Below are 24,936 nucleotides of genomic sequence, written 5' to 3'. Positions count from 1 at the left end.
TGCGCCGTGCGGGCCGAAAGTGCGGCCGGGAAGGAGGGGCGGGGCGAGGCGTGCGTCATCTCGCCGCGCCTGCCGCCCGGAATCGGAAGTGACGGAGGCGGAGCGGCCCGGAAGGCGTGGTTGGGCGCGCGCTTCGGTACCGGCGGGGGAGGTGCCGGCCGCTCCCGGCTGGCCCCGCGGGCTCTGCGCCTCCGTCGAGTCTGCGCCGGCGCGGCCGGGCCCCCGACCCTGACCCGGGAGACGCGCCCCGTGGGAGGGAACGGGATGTAGTTTCTCCGGGAGCTGAAGGCTGCGGGGACCCGGCGAAGCGCGTTCCCTTCCGCCCGGGTGGGATGAGCGTCGCTCCGCAGCGGCCGCTGCCTGCGTCCCGGGGCCGCGCCGTGTCCGGGTCCGTCCCGTGTGAGACCCGCCTTGGTGCAGGCCGCGGGGCGGCTCTTGCGGGGGTGAGTGTCCGAACCCGCGGCGGAGCGGCCTCCGGGCTGTGGTGTTCGGCCCGGGTCGCTCCGGAACCGGCGCGCGCGCCTGGAGCCGAAATGCTGCCGGAGCGCGGGGCCCCTCAGGGTGCGGTGCCGCGTGGGTCGGGGACAGCGCGCTGGGTCGGGCGGACATCAGCAGGGTCACGGCGGTGCGGATCGTGGGGGAAGGAGCGGGCTCCGTGAGGGCACCGGGGAGCCGCCCGCGAGCGGCCGACCCCGGCGTCAGAACCGGCCCAGCGCTGGGAGCTTTACGCTGAGGGGCTTTCGGGAGGCCCCGCCCCGCCCCGCCCCGCCGGGACCGGAGTCTCTCTGGGGGGTGGGCCCGGCGGTTCCGGGAGGCGGACCTGGAGAAGCAGGCGTGGGACGGCTGGTGCCGGGTCTCCGGGGGCGCGGGGGACGAAGCGGGGCTTCCAGGTGCCGGGAAGACTGCGGACGGCTCGGCCGCTGCGGGCGAGAAGCCCCAAGGGACAGAGGCGGGAGGGGGACAGGCGGCAGCGGGAGCGAGTCCTGCGGTGTCCGTGGTCCCTGGACGGCCACAGCGTCACTGACGGTTCCGCGCGTATCGCCGGGTCTGTGGAAGGTTGGTCGGCGGCCGGGGGGCTGCGGACACCGGCAGGTGAGGCCGCTGGGGACGGGGATGCCGAGTCGGGCGAGGAACTCGAGGTGACCGGCTTCCAGACCGGGGAGCTGCCGGGGCTTCGTCCCTCCGGTTGGGACGCGGACGTGACCCATCAGGTGAAGACCCCGTGGGGACTTTAGTCCCAGAGTGTGACTCTTTTGCGGGTTTATCAGATGCCGTTAGGGTTACGCGGGGATAATTAGGAGGATTTGGGTATTACTGAATCCTTCATGTAAAAGCGCGGTTTGCTGCTGCTCATACCACACAAGGAGGCGGAGGCTCTTTACTTGCTTTTTTTCTCATTGTGCTTGATTTTCTGCTTTTCCGTTTCCCATTTTGAAAAATCGCTCATTTTGATAACTTCGGGACAGGTAGGAACGCTGAAAGGAACAAAGCAGTATCTGTAAGATGTACTTCTGTAATCTTGTACCTTCGCAGACAGTATTAAAATTTCACATCTTCAACATCTATTTGAAAAATTTATGTAAACTGTCTTTAATTAACATTTAATCATAGCGTTTTAATCTCACAGCTCACGAGAGCCAGCAAGTGTGTTAGCAGCAGCTACACCTGAGTACATTCCGTGCTTAAGATGGAATGGGATTTTCTCGTTACTTGAATATATAATGGATATTACTGTTTTTGCTTCTTTTTAATAGTGTCTTCTATGTTTCATATTTCAGATGCTAATAGAGGATCCGATTGCCACTTGTCTCTCTCCCCCAGTCTATGATATGATCTGTAAACTGGGGTTTGAAGTCAGAGAAAATTGGGATATCGATCGCATTGTAACCCAGAGGGGAGACGTGTGCTGGCCGACCATCACAGCCTGTGTGATGTATACACGGTCAGGTCTGTGTGCTCTCAGCTCCCCAAGCACATGTCAGTGCTGGTCCGTTTAAAACGTCTTGACTCTAAAACTTTCCTTTCTGTCCATTGTTTCTCTTAGTTAGAACTTGTTATAACACAGACGTAGCTCAGCACAGGAGAAGGTCAGGTGACACGAGAGGGAGTGAGGCCAGAGGAGCACAGCAGAGAGATGGGAGTGCCGAGCCCCGGAAGCCCTGGGTGAGGAGGCGGCCGCGGGTGGCACAGTCTCACTCCAGGCCAACAGTCAGATGGAAGAGAGAAGGAAGTCGGAGTGCTAGGAATTCTGGATAGGAAGGGACCAGTAGGATGTTCCACGGCTGTCTTAAATGGTCCAGGCTTTATTGTTCATTGTTTAGAGCACGGAAGTGGGTTGGGAAATTTAATAATAGAAAAATTTCAAGCGAACATTCCCTGGCCCAGCAGTTTCATCCCAGGAATTTGTAAGATGGGCTCACTTGCAGGTGTAAAAGAGTCTACTCTTGGTGCTGATTATAAGCAAAAATTGGGAAAAAAAAACAAAAACAAAAACCAACAAAACCCAGACATTGGAAACAGCCAAACGTACAGGGTCACTCCGACAGAGGCACACGAGAGAGCGTTATGTGGTGGTACGAGGGATTGAGAAGCCCATCGCTGAACCATGTGGCTAAGTGAGAAAACGGGGGGGGGCTTGTAATTGCTTTTGCTTGTGTATGTATAAATATTTCTAAATGTACCCAAGAAATTAGTAACTGTAGTTGCTATTGGAAGGAGAACTGGGTGGCCAGAAGGGAGACCTTCACCCGTTTATACTTTTTGGGTGTGAACCGTGTGAATGTTGTTTCAAACTTACCAAAAAATTAAAGCAAAAAATTCGTATGTTCTAAAATAACGTCATTGGAAATCTCATGGTCTAATAATGTCAAGTAAAAAAATCAGGTTAAAAGATCGTACAGTATAAACCCGATTTTTTTTTTTTAAAGATTCCATTTATTTATTTGACAGACAGAGATCACAAGTAGGCAGAGAGGCAGGCAGAGAGAGGAGGAAGCAGGCTCCCCGCAGAGCAGAGAGCCCGATGTGGGGCTCAATCCCAGGACCCTGGGATCATGACCTGAGCCGAAGGCAGAGGCTTAACCCACTGAGCCACCCAGGCGCCCCTATGAACCTGATTTTGTATAAACTTACATACAAGTAAAGTGAAGAAAATATTTTGTCTTGACTAACCTTTGTGTATTTTCCAAACCCTGCTAATAGTGTGATTTTGTTTTATTGTCAGATGAGTGCTATGTAACTTACTCCCACAATATCAGGGTAGCTTTATTATAGGCTCCTAGAAACCGGTTGTCGATTTCATGGAAACTTCCTGATTGAAGTACGTGGTCTCTGATGCTCTAGGCACTTTCGTCACCTAACACGGAGCTGTGGCCGAGCTGTGGCACTAACACTGGTTTTCTTACCCCCGCAGCCCAGAGTCTGGATTACCGGGGCAGCGTGCGGCTGCTGGGCCCTGTGTGTGAGGCCGTCCACTCGCATTTGTTATCTCTGACCAAGGGACAGTTTGAGACTCGATACGCGCCGTGGCTGCAGTGGACAGCTTTTCCAGAGGTTTGGCTTGTGAACAACCTTTAGAAATACAAGACTTTGCAAAGTTTGCGTAGAGGCCCTGGTTACCTGCTCATCTTTCGTCTCCTCCATCCGCTAAGCCCACCACCTATGAAAAGGCTGGAGGGTTTTTTTTTTTTTTAAAGATTTTATTTAATTTATTTGACAGAGAGAGATCACAAGCAGGCAGAGGCAGGCAGAGAGAGAGGAGGAAGCAGGCTCCCTGCTGAGCAGAGAGCCCGATGCGGGGCTCAATCCTAGGACCCTGAGATCATGACCTGAGCCAAAGGCAGTGGCTTAACCCACTGAGCCACCCAGGCGCCCCAGGCTGGAGGGTTTTGAGGGAAACTTGGACTATTACGCAGTAGCCATGGCCCAAGCTAAGAAACATCCTTGGAACCAAGGAAGGTTTGGGAGGCGTTATCCATGTAGGGGGTTGGGGAGTAGCTGGGCATGCGGGTGTCGGTCCTGGGACACACGAGAATGGACCGCTCCAGGAAAAGAGCAAAGACCTCACGGGCAGACCATAAGGCGTTCTTTAGATAGCGGACAGGGAAGCCAGGTGGTTTGTGGAGGGGAATCGAAGGGAGGAGGTGAGTGGGCCCAAGCCCAGACCTTGTTTGGGTCCCGCCATTGCACTTGGCACCTGTAATGAGCACAACAGCTCGGTGACTCTGGAGGGTCTTCCTCTAAAGTACTTCGGATTTCCTGATGTAGGTGGAAGGGTCGTTGCTTCTCCCCCTTGTAAGGCTCTTACCCGACAGGCTGAGCTGCCTCCGTTTATCGGCTTAGAACTAATCAAAATGGGAAAAAAGATTTAGATCAAAACAGCTGACTTTCCCATTTATAGTCAGATTTACTGCTTTCAGTGAACATTTAAATGAAGGGGAAAAAATGTTCAGAACTCCTTAGATATTAAGCAGTTTTTGATTCTTTAGGTATTGCTACAGTTGAGTCTTGAACAATGCAGGGCTAGGGTGCCCAGCCCTTGTGCAGTGGCAGATCTGCACGTGACTCAGGACTCCCTCGGAACTGAACTGCTCTTAGCCTCCCTGACCGCAGGCCTTACTGATGATGCACATAGTCGGTCCACACGTATTCTGTGTTCTGTGCTCATTACTGTGTTCTTACAGTGAAGTCAGCTGGAGAGAAGTGACTAAGAAAATCATGAGGAAGAGAAGAATACACTTACAATACCGCACTGTGTTTGTGGGGAAAAATCGACATGTAAACTGACCAGTGGCGTCCAGACCCGGGTTCAGGGGTCAGCTGTGTATGTGTGTAGAAAATGTTTACCTGCACCAGAAAGGTCATGAAAATGTACCAGTCGAAACCTTTAGAAGTTTGAATTTCGTAGATGGGATTGAGAAATGTTTCCTGCTGATCACAGATTCTAACGTATGTCTTACTCTGCACAGTTATTTCCTGAAATATTTGCTGCTTTGGAAAGCCTCCAGGGTCCCGCCATCTCTCTTGGCTTAATGAAACTGACGGCGTGTCTAGAACGGGCTTTGGGAGATGTAAGCGTGACGACTTTCTTTCACTCAAGTATGCGAAAAACATAAAGCTTTTACAGCTGTCCTCAGATTTCTTGATTTTAATTACTGTTTCCCTATGAAAGGTAATCATTTGGCACAGGTGTTTAGTATTTTTCTTTTTGAATGATTATGAAATCAAAACATCGGTGTCTTTGGTGCTTTTCTCACTCATTTGTGCAAACGGTGGCTTTATGCGTACGTGTCTCCGCGCGTCGACTGGCTGCTCGCCGCACAGCTCGGACGCGCTCCTGTCTGCTCCGCAGGTGCTCGTCCTGCTCGGGAAGGACTGCCCCTTCCTTCTGCGAGACCTGCTTGTGTCTGAGGAGCTTGCTGCGGTCTTCGGGCGGCCTGTGGTGAGTTGTTCGCCTGAACCTGACAGAGTGGACAGCACAGAGCCGCTCGTGGTAGCTCGACTCGGGTTTCTCAGAAACGGATGCCTACGGGAAAACGTTCGTGAGAGCTGTAGTCGGGCGCATTCTCCTTTCCCACCGCCCCTTTCAGCATTGCCACTTTCCCGCCACAAGACACGTGTCTCTTTTCTTGAGCCCGAGTGTGCTCTACTAGCTTGTGGTGGGACGGCCGGGGGGGCCAGCCGGGGGAACAATTTGGACTCTTGCTTTCATTCATTATGCATTGATAATTATCATAATAACATTCCAGGATAAAATTTTAATCATTGAGCGAGTGATACTAAAGTTTTATCCTAAAGTATCCATTTTTTTTTAACTTGCAGGAATTTATGTCCTTTTGCAACTGTTCATACTTACAGTGAAAAAACACTAGATGTCAATTTAAAAACATGCAGAGCTGTTTACTTCGTCAGAATCTTCCTCGGGACACATGACCGAGGCTGTTTAATGAATAAGCTTTGGTCCCGATGCAGGAGAACGCCAGGAACGCGTTCTGCACAAAGCCCAGCCTTTGAGCCAGAACGACGCTTGAAATACTGCTGTCACGTGTTCCCAGCTAGACTCATTTTTGGATAAGAAATTCTGTTCAGTAAAGCCCTCCCACTTTACAGTGGTTCCTTGTCAGCTTAGAGAGCGCTGTGTTTTGGGGAGAGTACAGGGTGAAGATCAAGTACAAGATTCCTGTAGTACACGGGCCTCTGACACATGTCCAGATGTTCCGACCTGCTCCTTGTCGCCTGCCTGGGTGCCGTTAGCCTCTCGCCGACCTGTAGCCACTCGCGGCCCCAGATCCTTCCACTCATTCACGGGCTCGTGCGTTTCTCAGTGTGCAGGTGGTATGAGCCGTTAATTAAAGTTAGTGGTAAATTAAATTAAAAATAAATATAGCTAAAAGAGTACTTAAAAGCTCTTTTAAAAAGATGTTATTTATTTATTAGACAGAGATCACAAGCAGGCAGAGAGAGAGAGAGAGGAGGAAGCAGGCTCCCTGCTGAGCAGAGAGCCCGATGCGGGGCTCGATCCCAGGACCCTGAGATCATGACCTGAGCCGAAGGCAGAGGCTGAACCCACTGAGCCACGCAGGTGCCCTTAGCTAAGAGAGTATTATTATGATTACTAGCAGTAGGCGTTACTATTCAAGTATTAAAAGTTGATGTGAGCGTGAAGAGTTTCTGGAGTTGCTTGGAGGGAGGGGCTGGTTGCCAAGGGTTCTGATGCCGACTTGGAACGCCTCTTTGTAACTTCCGCTCTGGCTTGGCCTGCCCCTTGAGAGAAATTCAGGATTTCTGCATCTGTGTCCTCCTCTCACTCAGCAAGGGTCTCTCAGCGTCTGCAGACAGCTTTCGTTCCTTCCCTGCATCTTCTGGGGCCTCCCTCTTCCTTATTGTGTGACTTGGTTTTGAGTTCTCTTAGTCTCTGCATATCCTCCATCTTTCCCGAATCTGTTCCAAAGTGTGGTGCTCCACACCGAGAGTGAGCCCCCGGAGATGCACGAGCCTTGCCGTCCAGTAGCCAGGATCCCCATCATTGGCGTCTTTGTAAGTGAAGGGACAGGAGCAGGTGGCTGCTGAGCCTCCAGCCAGCGGCCAAGTAGGGGAGGCCTGGGCTCGGAGCATCCGTGGGCCCAGGGCCTGCCGTCTGTGGATTCTCTGTTCCCTGCTTTGTGATCTGTTCACCTCGTAGTAGGCACACGGGAGGCGCAGGATGAGAGCAGCCTGGCCTGGGACGGACCTTGTTCCCTCGATGGCTCGTGGCCCCCAAGACCTCGCGTTTAGCTCTCCATGCTTGCATTCCTCGTCTGCACAGGGGTGAATGGTAGTGGCCTCCTCGTAGGTTATTCTGAGGAGGAAGGAGTAGCAAATACACAAAATGTGTTCGGCGTGTTGTGCGCCCAGAAACGTTGGAATGCTGCTCCTCTTACTGCCGGTGCTGTAGCGCAGCTGGGGCGTCGGGTCTGCGGACGTTCTCCGCTGCTCCGTCGGTCTGTCCCGTGGTTCCTGACTTCGAGCTCTCCGGTAACCTGTTCTTAACCTGCTCAGATGGACGTGCTGAAGGTCTTCGTCGGATCCCCGTGTGGACTCAACTTGCGTAACGTGCTGTGGCACGGGTTTGCCTCCCCTCGCGAGATCCCCCCGAAGTACGTTGCTGCAAAAGTAATTTTCTCTGTCCTGTGAGACACTTGAGTTTGTCTTATCTTGAGTCTTACATCAGGGAAAGGTGTGTTTTGGGAAAGATGAGCGTTTTGACGCAGAAACTTGGTGAGATCAGACTGAGGCCACTGGACACGTGGCATGTGACAGGGTTGGGCCCCGCTGAATTCCCGCCCAGGGGCAGCTGTAGGCTGAGCCTCGTGGAGGTGACAAGAGCCACCGCCTGCTGGGGAGTGGGAGACCCCGAGGACTGTGCTCGTGAGCCTCCCAGCCCTCGCGTAGCTGAATTCCCACCGGCAGGGGGAGTTTCCTGCCATTGAATGGCGGTGTACTTAGTTTTAAACTTGCTCCTTTGAAAGGAAATCTCTGTGTGTGCGTGACCGTCTGTTTTTCTGACTGATCCTGTGGTGTTTTGCTTTAGGTACTGTTCAATGATGATGCTCTTGACCGTGGGGCTGGGCCAGCTGCTGAAGAGGTACTTGGAGCAAACGAGACGTGTGCTGGCGCACCGACCTCGCGTAGCTCTCGCACACCTGGAGGAGGCGGCTGTTTTCCCTGGCAAGTGCTGCGCCGCACGGTTTCCCTTGAAGAAAGGGGTAAAGTCAGGAAGCAGCGTGGGGACTTGACCCTTTAGATAGACTCCGTGCTCTCCAGAGGCTGGAGAACGTGACGTTTCGAAGCTGCTTAAACTTCGTTACGTAAAACCTCACCTCTTCCCACCGCGCCCCTGGCTGTGCTGGGGAGTCTGCGAGTCGTGGCTGCGTGAATCCATTAGTCGTGCCAGATGTGGTCCGTCCTGCAGGGGTGTGGACATCCAGACGGCTTAGGACCGTTTGGCAACGTACATTCCCTTCTCCTTTGAGCTCTCCTACTTTTATGTGTGCCATCATGATGCCAAAGAGGCCAACAACCTAGGTGGTCTCCTCTGTCCTCTTTGTTACCTTCTGTGACAAAGCCATTTACCAAATTAGTGGGCGCGGGGGACACGACCTTTCCGAGCCTCTTCCTTTCCCAGTGGGCAGCGGAGCGGTAGGAGCTGTGTGTCTGGTGGAAGTCATGGTAGGAGCAGCCCAGCTCACTTGAGTCCCAGCAGGCTCTGCCCATTTGTGCCTCGGACCCTTGGGTAGTCTGGTGACTGCCAGTAATGTATACTTTTTAAGACTTTACTTTTTAAAGCAGTTTTTTGTTTGGAACAAAATGGATCCGCAGGGCCCCGTTGTGCGGGAGGAACCCACACGGACGCGCCATCATCAGGCAGAGCCCGCAGTTCACCTCAGGGTTGGGTCTTGTTCCTCTGTCTTCTGAAGACGTTTCTTTCCTTGGCCAGCGTGGCCAGCATGGTCAGCTGGTCAGCCCTGACGTCCTCCTCACAGCTGTGGCCTGAGTCACTAAAGAGGTGGTGGTGCACATCCCTCTGCCCCCAGGGTGCCAGGCTCACCTAAGACTCTGGGTACCCTGCCCTGCGCCCGTTCACGTCATGCTTCAGTGGGTGAGTGTGATGGTTACTTCACAGACGTTACTCCCGAGGTACTTGGTGTGTTAGAAGACGTGATGAGGAACTCCACTTTCATCCGGAAGGTCATGATGCCGTACTGGGAAGCTGCGTTCCTCAGCTTCCGGTCACACAGGTAAGTCACGAGGCTGGTCCCTCTCCGGGAGGGCCACGCTTAAATACCTTCACAGCGTTGACTAAGGCCCTGCACGTCCGCCTTTTGGTGCGGTCGATACTGATAATCCTTGTTTGGAATCAACTTTTCGATGTCAGGCGAGTTGTTACTATGAGAGAACCGTGCGTCCCATGTGAGAGAATCCTGCACTGAGGAGGAGGAAGGTTCTACTCTCTCCTGGGGAGCAATGTAGATGCCTATGGGCGTCGTGAGGTCCACAGCCTTTGCCTCCCTTCGGGTTCCGCTGTCTGGACGTTCATTCGTACCTTGGAAACCCGCCCAAATGCTGGAATTGGAGTGTTTCTTACAAGTGGGAAGAACGGGGCAGATCTCTGATGGTATCTTATTGTAGAGACTCTTGGCGTGTTTCCTCTCACGTCACAACAGTGGAAAATAGATTTAAACTCACGGTTTAAGGAGATGGTGACTCCGCGCTCTTGTGTTGGCGAGGTCTGTTGCCCCACCTTGCCCCGATCACTCACTGGTAATGTCTGGAACAAGGACCGTTACTTGGGGTTGGTGCCGGTGTTTACTTTGGAAGCTTGCGGTTTGCCCATTTTCCTTCAATTTCACAGGTTTGCTGACTGTGCCGTGTTGTTACTGACGCAGCTGGAGGCGGGACTTAGGAGAGTTTTTGCCGCCGTTAACCAGTGTCCGAGAAGACTTCTGACCGCTGAGGTACACGTGCTGTAGGGGTTGCCGGTGGTTGTCGCTGTACTGAGTTTTCTCTGCTGAATTAAGTTTTTAATACCTTGTTTTGTTTACTCTTTAATGAATTTTTTAGCCAAGAATTTTCTTTGGAAGACTTAAGTGTCATTTTTTATGGCTTCCTGTTACGTTTTATAGGACTTAAGTATTTGTGATTGTTTCTGATGGTTCTGTATTTCCACGTATCTCAAACTCGTCATAAAAATAGAAACCACGTGTTTCCTGTCTGTAGCCGTTACTGTCACGTAGCCTGGGAGCCCCAGGAGGTGGCCCTGTTGAAGGACACCCCTTGCTCTGGGCCAGAGCTGCCAGGGAGTCTAGGCGGAGCCTCTGGGCAGCCGTGTGCCCGGTTTCCCACAGGCTGCCGACGGGCAGAGCCGCGGCGCGTGTGGTCGGGGTGAGCAGCGGTGGCCGCCCTCCCTGGAACTCGTTACTCTCGCTTGGTCAGCTTCCGCTTTCCGCCCCTGTCCAGCGGCGTCCCTCACAATTCCGTTCTCGGCCCTGTGCCCCCCGGATCTGCCGCGGGGAGATCTCACTCCCTCCCACGTCTTAGCCACCTCACTTGCATGGGGACAAGGACTGGAAAATAGTTTGAACCTAATGAAATGAAGGCGCGACACACGCAGAGCTGTGGAGGCGCCAGAGCGGTGGCGGGACAGCCGATCGGAGCGTGAAAGGCCGCCGCCGCCCCGGCCTTCGCTGCCTCTAACTCTGCTCATCCAGCTCCCGAGTTAGGTCCCCGCTCGCCGGACGTTCTCAGACATTTTCAGGAGTTTTCCCCAGGTCTCAAACTACTTTATTTCTAAAAATCTCACTTTTCCTCCCACAAATTTGTTCTCCAGAGTTCCTGATTACCCTCGTCCGCTTGGGCGCTGGGCCCCAGCCACCCACACCCCCTTGTGCTGTGTCCCCGTCATCCACTCAGTGTGCAGCCCCACCTGCCCGCTCTCAGTGCTGGGCGTCCCCCAGCTCCTCCCAGCGATGAGTATCCCGACATCTCTTAAGGCCTCATTGCTTAAAACCGTAGCAGCTCCCCAAGGCCTGCAGCACGCTCTGCGCGTGTTGGGGGGGCGGCCGCATGCCGGGGACCCCGTGTGGTCCCGCCTTCCTCCAGTCTGTCTCCTTTCGGATTCCTCCAGCATCACGGAGACCCCTCGCTGGTTCCCGAAGGTCTGTCCGCAGGCTTTGCCCGCTGTCCACACTTGACCACTGGAGGCCACGTGAATGACCTCCCAGAGCCTCAACTCCATCGCGGCCGCTTCTCTCCCCCTCGTCCTGCTTTTCTCTCCGGGCAGTTCTGCTCTGCCTCCGTGTGTGGTCGTGTGGGTTTCTGTGCAGGCCCATGAGAGTGCGGCACTCAGGTTTGTGTCGCCCGGTGCCCTCGCCTGGTGCTTTCCTGTCGGCCCCGGGCAGAGACCGGCAGTGCTGTGCAGCATCTGTCTCCCCGCAGAGAGAGCAGAGCCCCCGGCAGTCCCAGCTCTCCCTTGCATGTGCTTGGGATGACTTCAGGGTGGCATAAACAGATTCGGTTACTTGCGTGCTATTTGACCACACAAGTAAGTGGCATGACTTTCTACCACAGAGTCTCTTAGACTGTAGGCCCGGCTCTTATTCAGAACAAACGTGGCGTCAGTTCATTTATCAGTTCTTTCATAAGGCGACACGCACGTGCAGATGCTCTGCGTACCAGGCTGTGAAGTGCTGTGCCCGTGGGGACTGTTGGCTGAGCGCTTCCAGCCAGAGCTTTCCGAGGTCAGTGGAAGGTCGGAGGAGGAGTAAGACTGTGACTTTAGGGGTGCCTGGGTGGCTCAGTGGGTTTAAGCCTCTGCCTTCAGCTCAGGTCGTGATCCCAGGGTCCTGGGATCGAGCCCCGCGTCGGGTTCTCTGCTCAGCAGGGAGCCTGCTTCCCCCTCTCTCTGCCTGCCTCTCTGCCTACTTGTGATCTGTCTGTCAAATAAATAAATAAAATCTTTAAAAATAATAATAATAAATAAATGAGACCATGTGACTTTAAGAAGCTTATGTATGAGGGGTGAGAGATAGGGCTTTTCCACCAGTTCCTTAACATAAGGTAGAAGTTAATGCACGCGGTTTATGGAGGTCCATGAAAAGCTCAGTATTTAGTAGGCAGTCGGCTGTTCAGAGCTCGGGAAGGCTCCAGGGTCAGCCGTAGAGGCTTGGGGGCTAAAGATACAGGCCTCATAGTATCTTATGTCACAGCAGGTGGTGACGGGAATTTAACGTTAAATTGAAAACATGTTAGTAAGCATGAGTAAACAAGACACCGTTTTGAGAGCTGGCGTCCACGGAATGCTGGCTTCGTCAGTGTGTGTGCGATCTTGTTGCATTCCCCAGCAGCTGGTCGAGACGGGCACTGCTCATGTCCCGTTTGCAGAGAAACCTGGGGGGGGGCGGGTGTGCCCTGGGTCTCACCTCCGGGGAGCTTGGAAGCCGGGAATGGATGTTGAGGCAGCCGGCTCCGAGCCTGTGTCTGTAGGTGGGACCGATTACATGAGGAAGCGTGCAAGACGGGCCCTTTGTGGGAGAGCGTGTCCAGCCGTGCTCACTTGCACGCACCTGTGTGTGTGTGTGAGTCCTGCTGTGTGATGGGAAGAGCCTGAGCCGAAGCGCATGGGAGGGCAGTTGCACGGGCCCTACTGCCACGTTCACCGTAGGTTCCCGTCTGGTGACGTGCTGCGATGCCAGCGACGTTCTTCACAGAGTCGGCTAGGTCGAGGCTGACTTTCAAACAAAGGCTTCATACTTGTGTCCGTTTACTAGAATTGTTTTTTCTCTTTTGAGTAACGTCACTCTACTTACATTTTGTTTTGTTTGTTTTCTCTCCTTGTCTGAAGCCCACGGCTCTTTATACCACCTTTGATGAAGTAAGTAACTTACGGAGTTTCTAGAAACAAAACATTGTTTTTTACTACACAGGAAATATCGATAGTCATATATGCCAAAAAAAACCCACTTTAGTATGGAATTAAGTGTAGTTTTCAGGCTAATTTTGAGATCCAGTATGATTAACCTAGTTTCTGAAGGTGTGGAAAGAGCAACATTGGAAAATGCCCGGAGATACTAATACTATATGCTGTGATTATTTGAAGGCTGCATTTTAGAAATAAGATTAATGCTTGTTTTGCCCACAAGATGAGCAGGGACTGCGGTTGTAGGTGTGAGCCGATGCACCTAATCTGTGAATTGGGTGTGTGATTCTGAAGCTGGAAATCTCGAATACTAAAAATTGCCATTGAAAATGTCTTTTTTCACTGAAGAGTAGAGAGGCTAGTGTGTGTGTAATCCTGGATAATAATTCTGCAGCCCGAAGAGCTAGCCTCCCCGAGGAGACAAAGGGAGCCTCTCTCTGGAGAGGGTTAGGTGTTTAGGTTCCTCTGCCCTTAAGATAACTCTTAGATCCCTTAGGAATGGGTTGGGGGGTGCAGGATGAAGCAGTGTGCGTGTTCACCTGTAGAGTTCATCCCATTAGGTAAATAATGTGCTATAATTTAACACATGACGTGTTTGATACTGTGAGGATTGAACAAAATAATGTAGTTACATCTGTACAGAATTAGGGTCTGTAGGGTTGGATTGGGTGGTTGGGTTCCAAACTGGTGTGTTAGGAAGTGACATGTAAAGTAATTCTGATGTGTGCTTCTACACACACACACTCACATGTGTGAACACACAGAAACACATAAGTACACACGAATACATACATACACACACGAACACACACGCACACCTACACGTGTGTGTACGTGTGCATCTCTGTTAAACATACACGTATAATACAGAAACACATGCACAGATACAGTCAAATCCACAGAAGTAGGTGCGCGCACACACACACTGATACACACCCCAGCCCCGTACATGTGGATACAGCTCTCAGTAGACGTCCGTGCACGTCTGTGCAGATAACTCATGCATACACGCATCTGCCCGTCATCACACACATGCATGTAAGTGAACACAAACACCGTATACACCCACACGAGACACGTGTGCTCACGTGCATTCCCGCGGTCATCATACCGGTTAAGAGAACAGGTAGCTGCTGTGACTCAAAGACAACCCTTATCTCCTTTGCTTCGGGCTTCGGCGGTGTGTCGTAAGCACAGAGGCTGCATCTTCTGAATGCAGAACCCTGAAGATTCTGTGGGTGTACGGGTGTGTGTTGATTAACTAATGTATTTATTTTTGGTGTTTCAGATATTGGCAAAACACTTGAACGACGGTAAAATCAATCAGCTTCCTCTTTTCCTTGGAGAGCCTGCGATGGTAAAATACTAGGCCTTTTCCCATCTTTTCCCGTCTGATACTCTTCAGCTTACGGATGTGATTAGCACGTCTCCAAAATGAAGCCCACCGTGGCCTGGGATGTGCTCACAGAGAGCGCTTCTGAACCACCCCACACTGTCTCCAGCCGCGCGAGACGTCCGAGAGAGGGCACTTAGAGAGAGGCTGCCGGATGGGGACAAGCAGGGGCTGTGTTCAGGCAGGAGTTCGGGGGTGGTTCCCACCCCGAGCTGTGGCCACAGGTAGAGATGCAGTTCCCGGGGGGAGGGGGTGTCCCGCCCCGAGCTGTGGCCGCAGGTAGGGAGACAGTTCCCGGGGGAGCCCAGTGCACTATGTGAGCTTTATGACTGAGGTTAACTGTGTGCGGCTCAGTTTCTGCGCCTCTGTAAGTGACGCTGCTGTCCCTAGAGATGTCAGGCGTGGCCCATTCTTTCTTCCCTCAGTTAGCAAACTAACAAGATATTTTCTCTGTTTGCATTCTGAAAGGAGTTTCTTTGGGATTTCTTGAACCATCAGGAGGGCCCTCGTATAAGAGACCGTTTAAGCCATGGGGAAATCAACTTACCTGAATTTCCAAAAGAAGCAGCAAATCAGTTGCTTGCGTTTTCTGGGGTCCTTTTACTCAGATTCGTTGATGAAGATCTGTCAGCAGCCTTCAAGGTAGCGTACGGGGGAGAGAACCATTAGACGAGCTGTTACCTAGCTGGGACAGGATAGAGTGTATTTCCAGATGTAATTAACCCTTAATCAGCTTTTCTTTAAATTTGAGCCGTAGTGTGCCTCCCTCAGAAGCGCAGTGGCGACTTGATGACAGGCGAGCGTTTGCTGTGCGCGTAAACCGTGTGATCAAGAACCGGTGTGTGAGACGGGGTTAATTCAATAGGTCGGGAAATTTTACAAATAACGGTTAAATTGGTCGGATGGAATATTTGCATCGATCAGTAAACTGATTCTTTTTATTATCTTACAACAAATAATTTGGGGTAGTTGTTGGTATTTTAATCTTGTTTTCAAATGACGCACGTCTCATTTACTCTAAAGTTTGTTGAGAGGTTCAGACAAAGCAGAAGACGTGATAGGAAAAGTGACGGCACTGGGGGGCGCCTTCCGGCAGGGTGAGCTCTGTTCACGGAGGGGCGTTGCCCGGTCCTTCCACAAGCACGCGGTAGAGCCAGAGGGAGAGCGCGGTCCGTGGCTGTGCGCTCCGCGGTTTCTGCCCGCTGCCGGCGTTGTTAGCGGTGCACCCTCACGATGTGAGCTGGTCCCCGTGGACGGGGTGGGTTCTGACGGGTGGGGCGCTGCTGGTGACAGGGTCTCGAGGCGGCACCTTGCTCACTTGGGCACGTGTGAGGGAATTTGCACAAGTGCAGTTCTGAAGCAAAACTTGCTTTTACTGTTCGTTGGAAGCGCGTGATTCTTTTGTGAACAGTTAATGTCTTTTGCTCCATTATATGCGTTTCTGTGTTTTGTTGTTAGCTGCACTTGCCGCTCCAGTGTGCGTGTTGCTTCTTCCTTGTCTTAAAGCTTTGAGGTCTTTTCATTTTGGCTTAGGCATTTGGAATCATTCTTAAAAGACCCTTTCGTTTCCAAAATTATGAACATAAATGTGCATTTCCCCAGTACCTTTAAAAGGTGTTTTTCCATTTACATCTTTTGATCCAGCCGGAATTGATTTCGTCTGGGAGTGAGTTCGAGAATCTGCTTTACTTGTTTTTATCTTTTCGTCGGTTTGTTGTTTGTTGTTTTTTTGACAAAAGGCTTGTAGGTTGGCCCCAGAGCGTTTGGCAGACGGACGTCTTTGTAGTGTGTGCGGTGGGCTTGGTCTCCTTGTGTATCCGTCCTCACCTTTGTCAGAGTGCGGTGTCTGAAGGTGACTTTCCCATCCCTCTTGTTCAGAGTTTCCCTGCAGCCGCCCCAGTAGGACTGTAGGCAAACTTGCATAGTTACGGTGTCCACAAAGCCCAAGACTAACCAAGCAACAAACGGGAATGGGCTCTTGATGGGTTCATTTTGGGGAACTGATGGTTTTTACGATAGCGAACATCATTCCCAAACGTGGTATCTCCGTGTCCTCAGAATCCTCCTCTCTTTGCTTGTCCACATCGTGTGTGCCTCCCTCCACCGTAGACTCTGTCCCCAGCACTCCCGTGCGGTGTCCTGGGCCGAGCTGCCCCAGCCTCACCTGCCCTCCCTTCGATGGCCCTTTGTTCGCGCGTCAGCATAGCAGCCAGCGGGGTCCCCCGCAGGTCCTCCCCGCTCCTCCCCTCCACCCACCCTGGTCTCACATCTCTGCCAGGGCACGGGGCCTCTCGTGAGGATTGTGAGTGGTGGCCGCCCCGTGTGGAGGTCGGCCCGCCTGCCTTGCTTGGGTCTTTGAGCGAACGAAAGCTTTGCGCCTGGATATTTAGTGACTCGCTCTGTGCTGTGGAGGACTCTGGGGCGCTACTGCCTCGGCGGCAAAGTGACCGGTCGAGGACTGTGTTTAAGGTGAGCGAGCTGTTGGCTCACTGACTTTGCTGTTTCTGGTACTTCGTGATTCAGCCAGCCTGGCTTTTCCGGCCACACTGTCACATGAGCTGCGAATCGGGTTATTTTGACCCGTTTCCAACGTTTGCATGTTTAGCAGTATGACTCTCTTTTAGTGGTACTGATTTGTAATTTTTAAATTCCCATTCTCTCTTTTTTGGAGACGTTCATATATTTTTAGTTGGTTGTTTGGAGTCTGTGTTCTTCTTACGTGTTTCCAGTGTCACTGATTGTGGACAAAGAGGAGATGTGGCCTTTGTTTGTCGTTGTTCATCGGCTTCATTTGAAAAACTTCTGTTGTGAGCATGTGACCACCGTGCCAGCCCTGCTCCAGTGGCGAGGACTGCTCTGTCAGAGCTGAAGGAGCCTGGGCGGGGGCTCTCGTGTGACTCGCACTCAGCGGGAGGAAACCGGGGGCCTGGCCTGGCCGCAGTCACCCTTGTCTGTGTTTTCTGAACCAGGAAGAAGCTGCCATCGGATCGCTGGCCGCTCTCGCAGACGGTTACCGCGCTCACTTCCACCCAGTTTCTCAGCTGAAAAAACAGGTGAGCCGCACGTGGGCCATCGGGAGGGCTGCGCACGCTCCTGCGGCAGAGATGCCCACGGGGCCAGGCAGCCTGCCAAGCCCGACCTCAGGGTCGCGACCAGAGGCTGCCGCCCAGGAGTGTGGCCTTGGCCCCGCAGCTCTGTCCCTCTGAGCCTCAGGCCCACACCCGGCAGAGGCAGTAATGGCAGTCTCGTGTCGGGCGATGGAGTACTTGAGTCCTGGTGTGCGCGGCAGGTTCTCGCCTTAACTGGGGACTGCTACCCCATGTACCTGTGGCGAAGAACGGCAGTGTTCCTTTCACCCCGTGGGACCAGAGCATGTGCCCTTGTAAATTAGATGGTGCAAACCATAGACTTTTGAGCATTTCTGCCAGGAAGTTCCAGTGTGGAAATGAGCTTGGTGCTTTATTCTCCTCGTAGTGGGATATGAATGTGCAAGGGGCAAGGATGGGCTCGTCTCCAAGAGCAGCGTAGTCGTGGTAGCTGCCGCCGCAGACACCCATCCGTGGGCCTGCCTCTAGACGAAGCTGTGGAACCCAACAGAAGGGTTTAGGGAGTGATTTGCAGCGGCCGCTGGAGGGACTGCCTGAGACACTGGAGTCTCATCGATGATGTCGTAAGAGAAGTAGCGTCAGTTAGCAGGGGCTGTCAGCAGTGACGTGCCGAGAGATCTAGAGGTGTTTTACTCTCCTGGTGCTACGTGAGGGACAAATTCACCACGGGTGCCGGTGTCCCGTGGGTTCTGGTTTAGCAGCGAGGCTTCAGGCTGCAGGGAAGACACCAGAGATCCACAGCATCCCGACCTGCAGAGTCAGGAGGGAGGAAGGGAAGGGACTTACGAAGAAGGGGGAACGTCCCAGAAGAATAAGAAGCTTCAGGAAGGCAGGCTTTGCCCGTAGACCTCCGCGCCCAACTCGGAAGCCTCACGAGCCCCCCTGCTCCTTGACTGCCGTTTCCACGGCCCTGGTTGAGGCCCCCTCCATGCCCCACAGGGGTGTTCCCGACCATCCCCCTCCCCTGCAGCCTCCCTCCATCCCACGATGTCTGCACTTTTCGTTAGCGGTACTGCGTCCATCTTTCCGAGGCCCTTTTTCTGCTGCTGCTGCTGCTGCTGGTCCCCACAGGCATAGGTGTCGGCGGTCAGTTGGCTCACACTTTCATGAGTCAGGAATTTGGCACGGGCTCCCCGGGTTTGGTGCTCCATCCGAGAAGACGAGACGTTGGTGCAGGGCTTCCCGGGGAACCAGGGAGAGGTGCTGCCCTTTCTGACCTGACTTCCAGAGTCACACATCCTCACTTCCACCATGTTGTCTGGGTGAAGGCCGCTCACCAAAGCGTGTCCCAGGTCGGGAGGGCACGCAGGCCTCAGCTCTCCACAACGGGGGTGTTGAGAGTTGGCCGATACGGTTTATAACTCCTCTGCATGTTAACTACCTCCCAGTCTCCCGTTAGCTTCACTGCTCTCTGCTTACCTGATTATACTGAGTAACTGAGACCCACCACCTCAGTTGAAAATGTAAGATCTGTAACAATTTTACCAATATAGATCTCCTAGGAAGCAATTGTTATGTTCATAATAGTTTACAAATGTATTTTTCAGGCGGTTACTGTAAAATCTTTAAAAGCAGTAGGACATTTTCCTCTCAGGTGCTGAGCTGTGAGAAGAGCATCAGGGTTTGGCCCCTCCTGCCTTTGCCAGAAGAGGCCGCCCGGTGAGTTCTGTCCTGGGGTCATGCAGACCTCACAGTCCCCAGTGGACACAGCCTCGGCCTGGGGTCTCGGCCATGCTTTGGGAAGACCAAGTACAGGGGGCTTGCTAGGCCTCATGGGCGGGGCAGGGGATGCAGGGGGGGCAGTGTCCCTGCTGAGGGCCCCGCTGGGTGGTGGGCTATTTGGGGAGAGCAGACACACAGGAAAAGGGGGCGGGCTCTGTGGGGGGGAGGAAGGTGTCCACTCGGAACATTTAGTGGGTGATCAGACGCAGTATCTGAAGGTCGGGAGAGAAGTGGGGATAGAGACTTTGGAATCGGGATATGGCAGGTCCGTCGTAGCAGTAACTTGGATAGCTTGTTGCTTCTCTTTCGTCAACAACGTGTGTTGCCTTCAGGGTATCGAATTGTTTACATTTACCGCCGTCTCTGACAGTGGCTTTTTCATTTTGTTTTTGGGAGAACTAGTAGCAGATTAAGTGAACCGTTAAGTAGTGCGCACGGGCACTGACTGGGCGTCCTCATCATCGTCTTGTCTCTGCCTCTTCTGTTTTTCAGATCAGTGGCTACTTCTGAAACACATGCCTGTGAGGCTTTCGTCACAGAAATCCTGCGAGAGCTGCTCCGCCATCTGCCCGAGCGCGACGGCCTTGTCAGTGGCTGGGATGGTCTCCCCGCTGGGAGGTGAGTCTCCGCGGATTGCCCAGAGTAGCCAGAGTGCTGACCGGCCACCTTGGGGTCCACGCTCCGCTGTGTGCGGTGTCGTGATGTTTGCGAGCTGGCGGCAGCGTTTGACCCTGCTGTGGTCGCGCCGCCGGAGACCGGGGAGCCCAGCCTCCATGCTCAGGAGGTCAGAGCCCGATGATGCTCTCCTACACGCTCTGCCCCCCGCAGCAAAGCGCACGTGCGTGTGCGTGTGTGTGACGTCCGCAGGCCTGAGCACCGTGTGGAGCTGGCTGCTGCTCCCCAGAAGCTGACCGTCAGGGGGCTCGGGAGCTGAACCCCCGCTGAGAACACACTCTAATCCCCAGGTGGCCTGAGGCGATCCAGGAACTCTGCGGCACCCCCATCTGGACTCTCTTCTGTCCCAGAACCGTCCTGGAAGTGGTCACCGTGCTCCGAAGCATCGGGGCCCGCTGCGCCTGCGTGTCCCGCCAGGTCGCTGCCTCGGCGGAGCTGAGACACCAGCAGTGGGTGGAAAGGAGGCTGCGCTCTCGGCAGAGGCAGACCTACCTGCACATGGTGAGCAGGTGTGTGGCTTGCTGCGCTGGTTGGAGACGCCCGCTGGGCTGGGCTTCTGTCGGGACGAGGCTCTGACTCGTATTTGTGGAGGACGCTACAGCAGATGGTGTTTCAAACCCTGTCGTGATTGTGGCGTTAGAGGGTGTGGGTGCTGCTGGCCCGAGTGAGCCCCTGGGTCTGACGTGCCAACAGCAGGTTACCTTGGGTGTGACTCTTCGGCCTCCTTACCTGGTGTGTGTGTCAGGGTGTTCTCCATCCTTAAGAAGTTACCATTTTGGACAAATTCCTGGAGCTCTGGGTTAAGTGGCATCTCTGTCTATGAAGCTTTTAATGGGTTTCGCTTGGCCGCTTCTGAAAGCACGCTCTTACCAGCAGGTTCGACGATGATGCCCGTTAGGTTACATCCTTCCCGAGATGGTGTATTTCAAAACAATCTCCACGGGCTTCATGAGCGAGATAGTATCTTATTTTGATTGGAATGTCTCTGTGTCCTGGAGACACTGAACACATTTCCGCGTTTGAACCATTTGTGTGTTTCTTCCTGTGAGAGCCCTTGACCAAGTACGAGACTGTAGGGGAGACACAGGCAGAGACCCAGACCCAGAGGGAGCGCTGGACGCGGGGCCGGCGGCCTCCTGCCCCCGAGCAGCAGCTGCTGGGAGGCTGGGCGGCAGCTGGAGGGCGCTCCTGGGGGTGGGGGGCCCCTGGGGGAAATCACCCAGCAGCGGCCTTCTCTTGAGAAGTCTACGTTTAAGTTCCCTTGAGAAACAGTTTTCACTGGTGAAAGTGCAAAATACTTAGGTTTGTCAAATTCCAACTTTCTTCCTCTTTTTTAGTGTTAAGCTTCTGTCCCCTGTGCTTCAGTTGATTTTATTGCTGATTGCCCTGGAGCTGGTCAACATTCACATGGTTGGTGGAAAAAGTCCCTGTGAATATCAACAGTATCTAAAGTAAGTGTGTTGTACGCATAAGAAACGAAGCCGTTTTAGTAAATGTAAGGGATTTTCACTTATGTTGGTTGTTTTATTTTTTTAAACCCACGTCACGGTTGGCTCTTTACTGCTTTTCTCTGGATTTGGTGCAACCTTGTGAGCCTTTAAAACAAGCACCGTGTGGGCTCGTTGCAGAGCAGCATGTGGGACGCTTGCCGAGGCTCCACATTCCTCACTCTCGGTCACACCGCCGCCCGGGCCGGCTCTGCTGCTGCGACCTTTAGACACAGGTCGTCCTCGTGTCTGAAGTGAGTGTGAAAGGACTGGTGTGTTCTTACAGAGATGTGGACCCAGGTGGGAACCAGGCGTCCGCCATGCAGAGTGTTACGGATCGGTGACCCCGGATGACCCCCGCCCCCCCTTGGCCCTGTTGAGAGTGCGGGGGTGGGGGGGGGGTGGTCTGAGGTGGGCCGTCCGGGCTCACGCGGTGGGAGCAGCGCCCCGGCCACTGGCACCGCGTGCCCGAAGCTCCGCACAGTGACCGCCTGTGACGCAGACCTTGAGGGATACAAAGTCCTCCGCAGCTGAGGACCACTCTCTAGAGGAAGGATCTGTGGACTTCCTTTATGCTGCTCCTTTAACGTCGAGCTTGAAAACATTCAGAAGTAGAGGTTGGGGAACGTTCTAGCCTACTTGGCAGATGGGGGAGAACATGGAAAATAGGAGCAGGCCGTGGTGCTCGCCTGTCGGAGAAAAGCCCAGGAACCGTGTGACACACCCCTCAGGAACGCTGTGTCCGAGTGAAAGGTGTCTCCCGCGAGGCAGGGCACCAGCATTGTGAGGGCAGGCGTGGGAGTCCTGGGGCCAGAGCGCGGCACCCCCGTGGGGGCGCAGGGCCTGCACGCTCCCGTGTGTGCGTCGTGTGCTCACGTGGCATTTAACCCAGGTGGTCTCTGACGCCTTTTCTGGAGCTTGGTTCTGTCACGTGCAGCCGTCGTACCTGGTGTGAGAGTTGGACGAGGGGTCGGGCGCGGGGCTCGTCAGGGGTCCAGCTGCGTCTCCAGGGCTGCTGCGAGTCAGCGTCTCTTCCTCCGGCTTCTGTTCTCACGTCCGTTTCACATGTGGTTCTTTGTCTTGAATTTACAGGCAAAAATTAAGTAGAGTACTTCAGTTTTAATTCCAGAAAGAAACGAAAAGTGCACTTAAATCATTGTTGCATTTTATGATAAAATAAAGAAATCCATTTTTTTCCATTGAAACAGGTTCTTGAAGTCAGTCTTGCAGTACACGGAGAAGCTGGTGGCGCACACCAGCCAGCAGAGGAACAAGTGGAGCGAAGCTATCAGTCTTACTCGTGCCGCTCTACTGAAGATGTGGAGTTTTACTGAGAAGAAGCAAATGTTGATACACTTAGCCAAGAAATCTGCAAGTAAAGGAGACCTATGAAAACACTTAGAAGTCAAGATGTTTTTGGCTGCGTCTGAGAACCGAGCCTGAGTTGGCTTTACCAGCACAGAGATGGAAAAGCCGTAGGTAGGGTGGGTGGCAGGCTCTGTTTGATCAGGGATAAGTTTCATTTTTCTGCAGCTTCTGAATGGCTGTTCCTGCCTTTGTGTGAAACCTAGGCTGTACCATTTTGGTCCCCACACCACGACGCAGTGTCCAGGAGGAGCTTTTTACCCACGTGTCACCCAGAAAACTCTTGAAAACGGTCCGTGTGGCCAGGACCCTGTCCCCTGTGCTCACTGGCCGGGCTGGGTCGGCTCCACTCCTGAGACCCCACTGGGGCACAGAGGAGGAGTGTGGGCCAGTCCAGCCTCATCCTTGGAGCTGAGAGAGTGAGGTGGGGTGCTCCAGATCCTAGGGGACAGAGCTGGGGAAGGAGGCGGGCTGGGTGCACGTGGCCACCAGGTGCAGGTTTGTCTGCCCCTGTGTGGCCGAGAGAGCGGGAGCCCTGGCACGTGTCTGGGTAGGGAGCGGGGAGAGCTGGAGTGAGGGGAGTGGGTGCAGTTAGCCCAGGGCTGCTTGGAGAGCTGAAGGCTGTGGTTCTCAAGGGCTCTGGACACTGCAGTTGTCCGGAGCATCTGTCTCTGGTGACAGGAGCAAAGCCAGTAGCTCTCGGGCCCGCTGTGAGGCTGTCCCTGACCGCAGGTCTGCATCTGCACTCAGCTGCACACCGCGAATCGTGGCCTCTTCTCCAAGGCCCAGACCTCTCGGGCAGGTTCTAGCCCAAGGAACAGTGTCTACCCTGTGTGTTTCTGGATTCTCTGGTGTCGGAGGGCAGTGCTGAAGAGACCTCAAAGGGAAGGGGTGGTGCTGGGGGACAGCATACATTCTGGAGCATTCCATCCATCCCTTTGCCAATTCAGCACCCACCACCCCTTTTAAACTAAACTCCAGGTAAGGACAGAGAGAACCAAGCTTTTGCCCCTGCCTTCTGCTGCAGGTGTAGACCCCACATCCCACGTTGTGCAAGCGTCTGCCCCTGGGACGCAGCCTTCTCTGCTGCAGGTGTAGATCCCGGATCTACAAGCTTCTGCTCTTGGGGCATGTTGTTTTGCAAGGGTCACGCTGTTCCTTAGACAGACTCTAGTTTAAAGGAAAAGTTATGGGATTAGCCTAAACTCTAAACTCTCCTGCCGTTGGAGCCGCGATGGGAAATGATGGTGTGGAGGTGCCACCCAGCATGTCAGGAGCGGCCGGAGCGCCAGTGTGTCTCGCGTCCGCATCTGGCGCGCTGCCGATGTTGCTATTAGAAATCCCGTTTCTGCAGCTCATCCCGTGCTCCTCTGCCCTCAGCTGCTTGCTTCTGGTGGTGGCGTCCTCACCTTCTGGGTTGACGCAGACTCCGTTCCTGAGAGGTGCCCTCCAAGAAGCCTTCCTGTGAGGGCAACTCGTCTTCCACTGGCTCTGATAGTGCGAAATGGGAATTCTGAGAGGCTTCCCAGAGGATCTTCTGAATTCCAGACACACTGCTGCCTGCCCCCGTCTGGCAGCCGGCTTGTCCCCAAGGGAGTGGGGAGCAGTGACCCAAGCTTGTCAGAGTCGGCCGGCTTTGCTTCTGGTTCGTTGGCACGAGGTGTCCCGTGCAGCCAGATGGCCTCTCAGCTGCAGGCCCCTGGGACACCTGTGTCCGTCTGTGGAGCAGACCTTCCTCTGGAACAGATATGCCCAGATACTCACACCGGCAGGGCCCCAGATTCTGAGACGCACTAGTGGCGGGCGTAGTGGGAGGGACCGTCCCCGCGTCACGTGCTTCCCGCAGCTGTGTGTTGTGGGGAAGACCGTGGTGTGAGGCATCGCCGGCAATTCAGGGCACAGGGCTCCGCCGCACGCCGGCATCTCCGTCGGAGCCCCTGCCGTGCTGTCCGGCCGCTGCCCGGGGGTGCAGAGCCTGTGCTGAGGTGGGGAGCCCACGGACCTCATGCCAGGCTTCCGTGGGAGAGGGACCTCTCGGAAGCGGCGCTGTCAGAACCACAGCAGGGAGTCGGGCTTTCTGCGAGGCACTGCCAGGCAGGGAAAGGTCACGGACGTCCACAGAGGGTCATGGTGTCCCTGAATGCCCGGGGAGAGCTCCCACACGGCAGAGGACACCTGTGTGTTGCTCCGTTCAGGAGCTCTAGCTGCTTCCCGTCCCTCGGCCCTTGTCCACAA

General features: G+C 54.0%; 1 protein-coding gene across 5 annotated transcripts; it reads left to right on the top strand.

Annotated features, from left to right (window-relative positions):
* Positions 1 to 131: 131 nt before the first annotated feature.
* On the top strand, positions 132 to 23,820 carry LOC111158748 (ER membrane associated RNA degradation). Of its 5 annotated transcripts, XM_022520991.1 has the most exons (18): positions 132 to 443; positions 1,779 to 1,947; positions 3,413 to 3,552; positions 4,968 to 5,069; positions 5,351 to 5,440; positions 7,537 to 7,634; positions 8,069 to 8,205; positions 9,161 to 9,275; positions 9,890 to 9,992; positions 12,878 to 12,907; positions 14,241 to 14,309; positions 14,814 to 14,987; positions 17,315 to 17,398; positions 19,047 to 19,111; positions 19,667 to 19,792; positions 20,140 to 20,358; positions 21,187 to 21,300; positions 22,545 to 23,820. In XM_022520991.1, the coding sequence occupies exons 1-18, from the start codon at positions 333 to 335 to the stop codon at positions 22,726 to 22,728; spliced, it is 2,130 nt and encodes a 709-aa protein (XP_022376699.1). In that variant the 5' UTR covers positions 132 to 332; the 3' UTR covers positions 22,729 to 23,820. The 5 variants fall into 5 exon arrangements, with proteins under 5 accessions (XP_022376699.1, XP_022376700.1, XP_022376701.1 ...); XM_022520992.1 differs by lacking the exon at positions 12,878 to 12,907; XM_022520993.1 differs by lacking the exon at positions 14,814 to 14,987.
* Positions 23,821 to 24,936: the final 1,116 nt, after the last annotated feature.

Source organism: Enhydra lutris, unplaced genomic scaffold, assembly GCF_002288905.1.
Source record: "Enhydra lutris kenyoni isolate GAN:26980312 unplaced genomic scaffold, ASM228890v2 scaffoldscaffold62, whole genome shotgun sequence".
NCBI lineage: Eukaryota > Metazoa > Chordata > Mammalia > Carnivora > Mustelidae > Enhydra > Enhydra lutris.
Note: the sequence above shows the minus strand (reverse complement) of the source record. Positions and strands in the feature narration are given on the sequence as shown.

What these genes read in the sequence shown, in the direction of transcription:
- LOC111158748 (XM_022520991.1), top strand. Translation starts at nt 333, where the DNA reads ATGAGCGTCGCTCCGCAGCGGCCGCTGCCTGCGTCCCGGGGCCGCGCC. An exon ending in CTCAGCTTCCGGTCACACAG is followed by an intron (nt 9,276 to 9,889) that starts GTAAGTCACGAG and finishes TCAATTTCACAG; the next exon opens with GTTTGCTGACTGTGCCGTGT. An exon ending in TACCTGCACATGGTGAGCAG is followed by an intron (nt 20,359 to 21,186) that starts GTGTGTGGCTTG and finishes CCTCTTTTTTAG; the next exon opens with TGTTAAGCTTCTGTCCCCTG.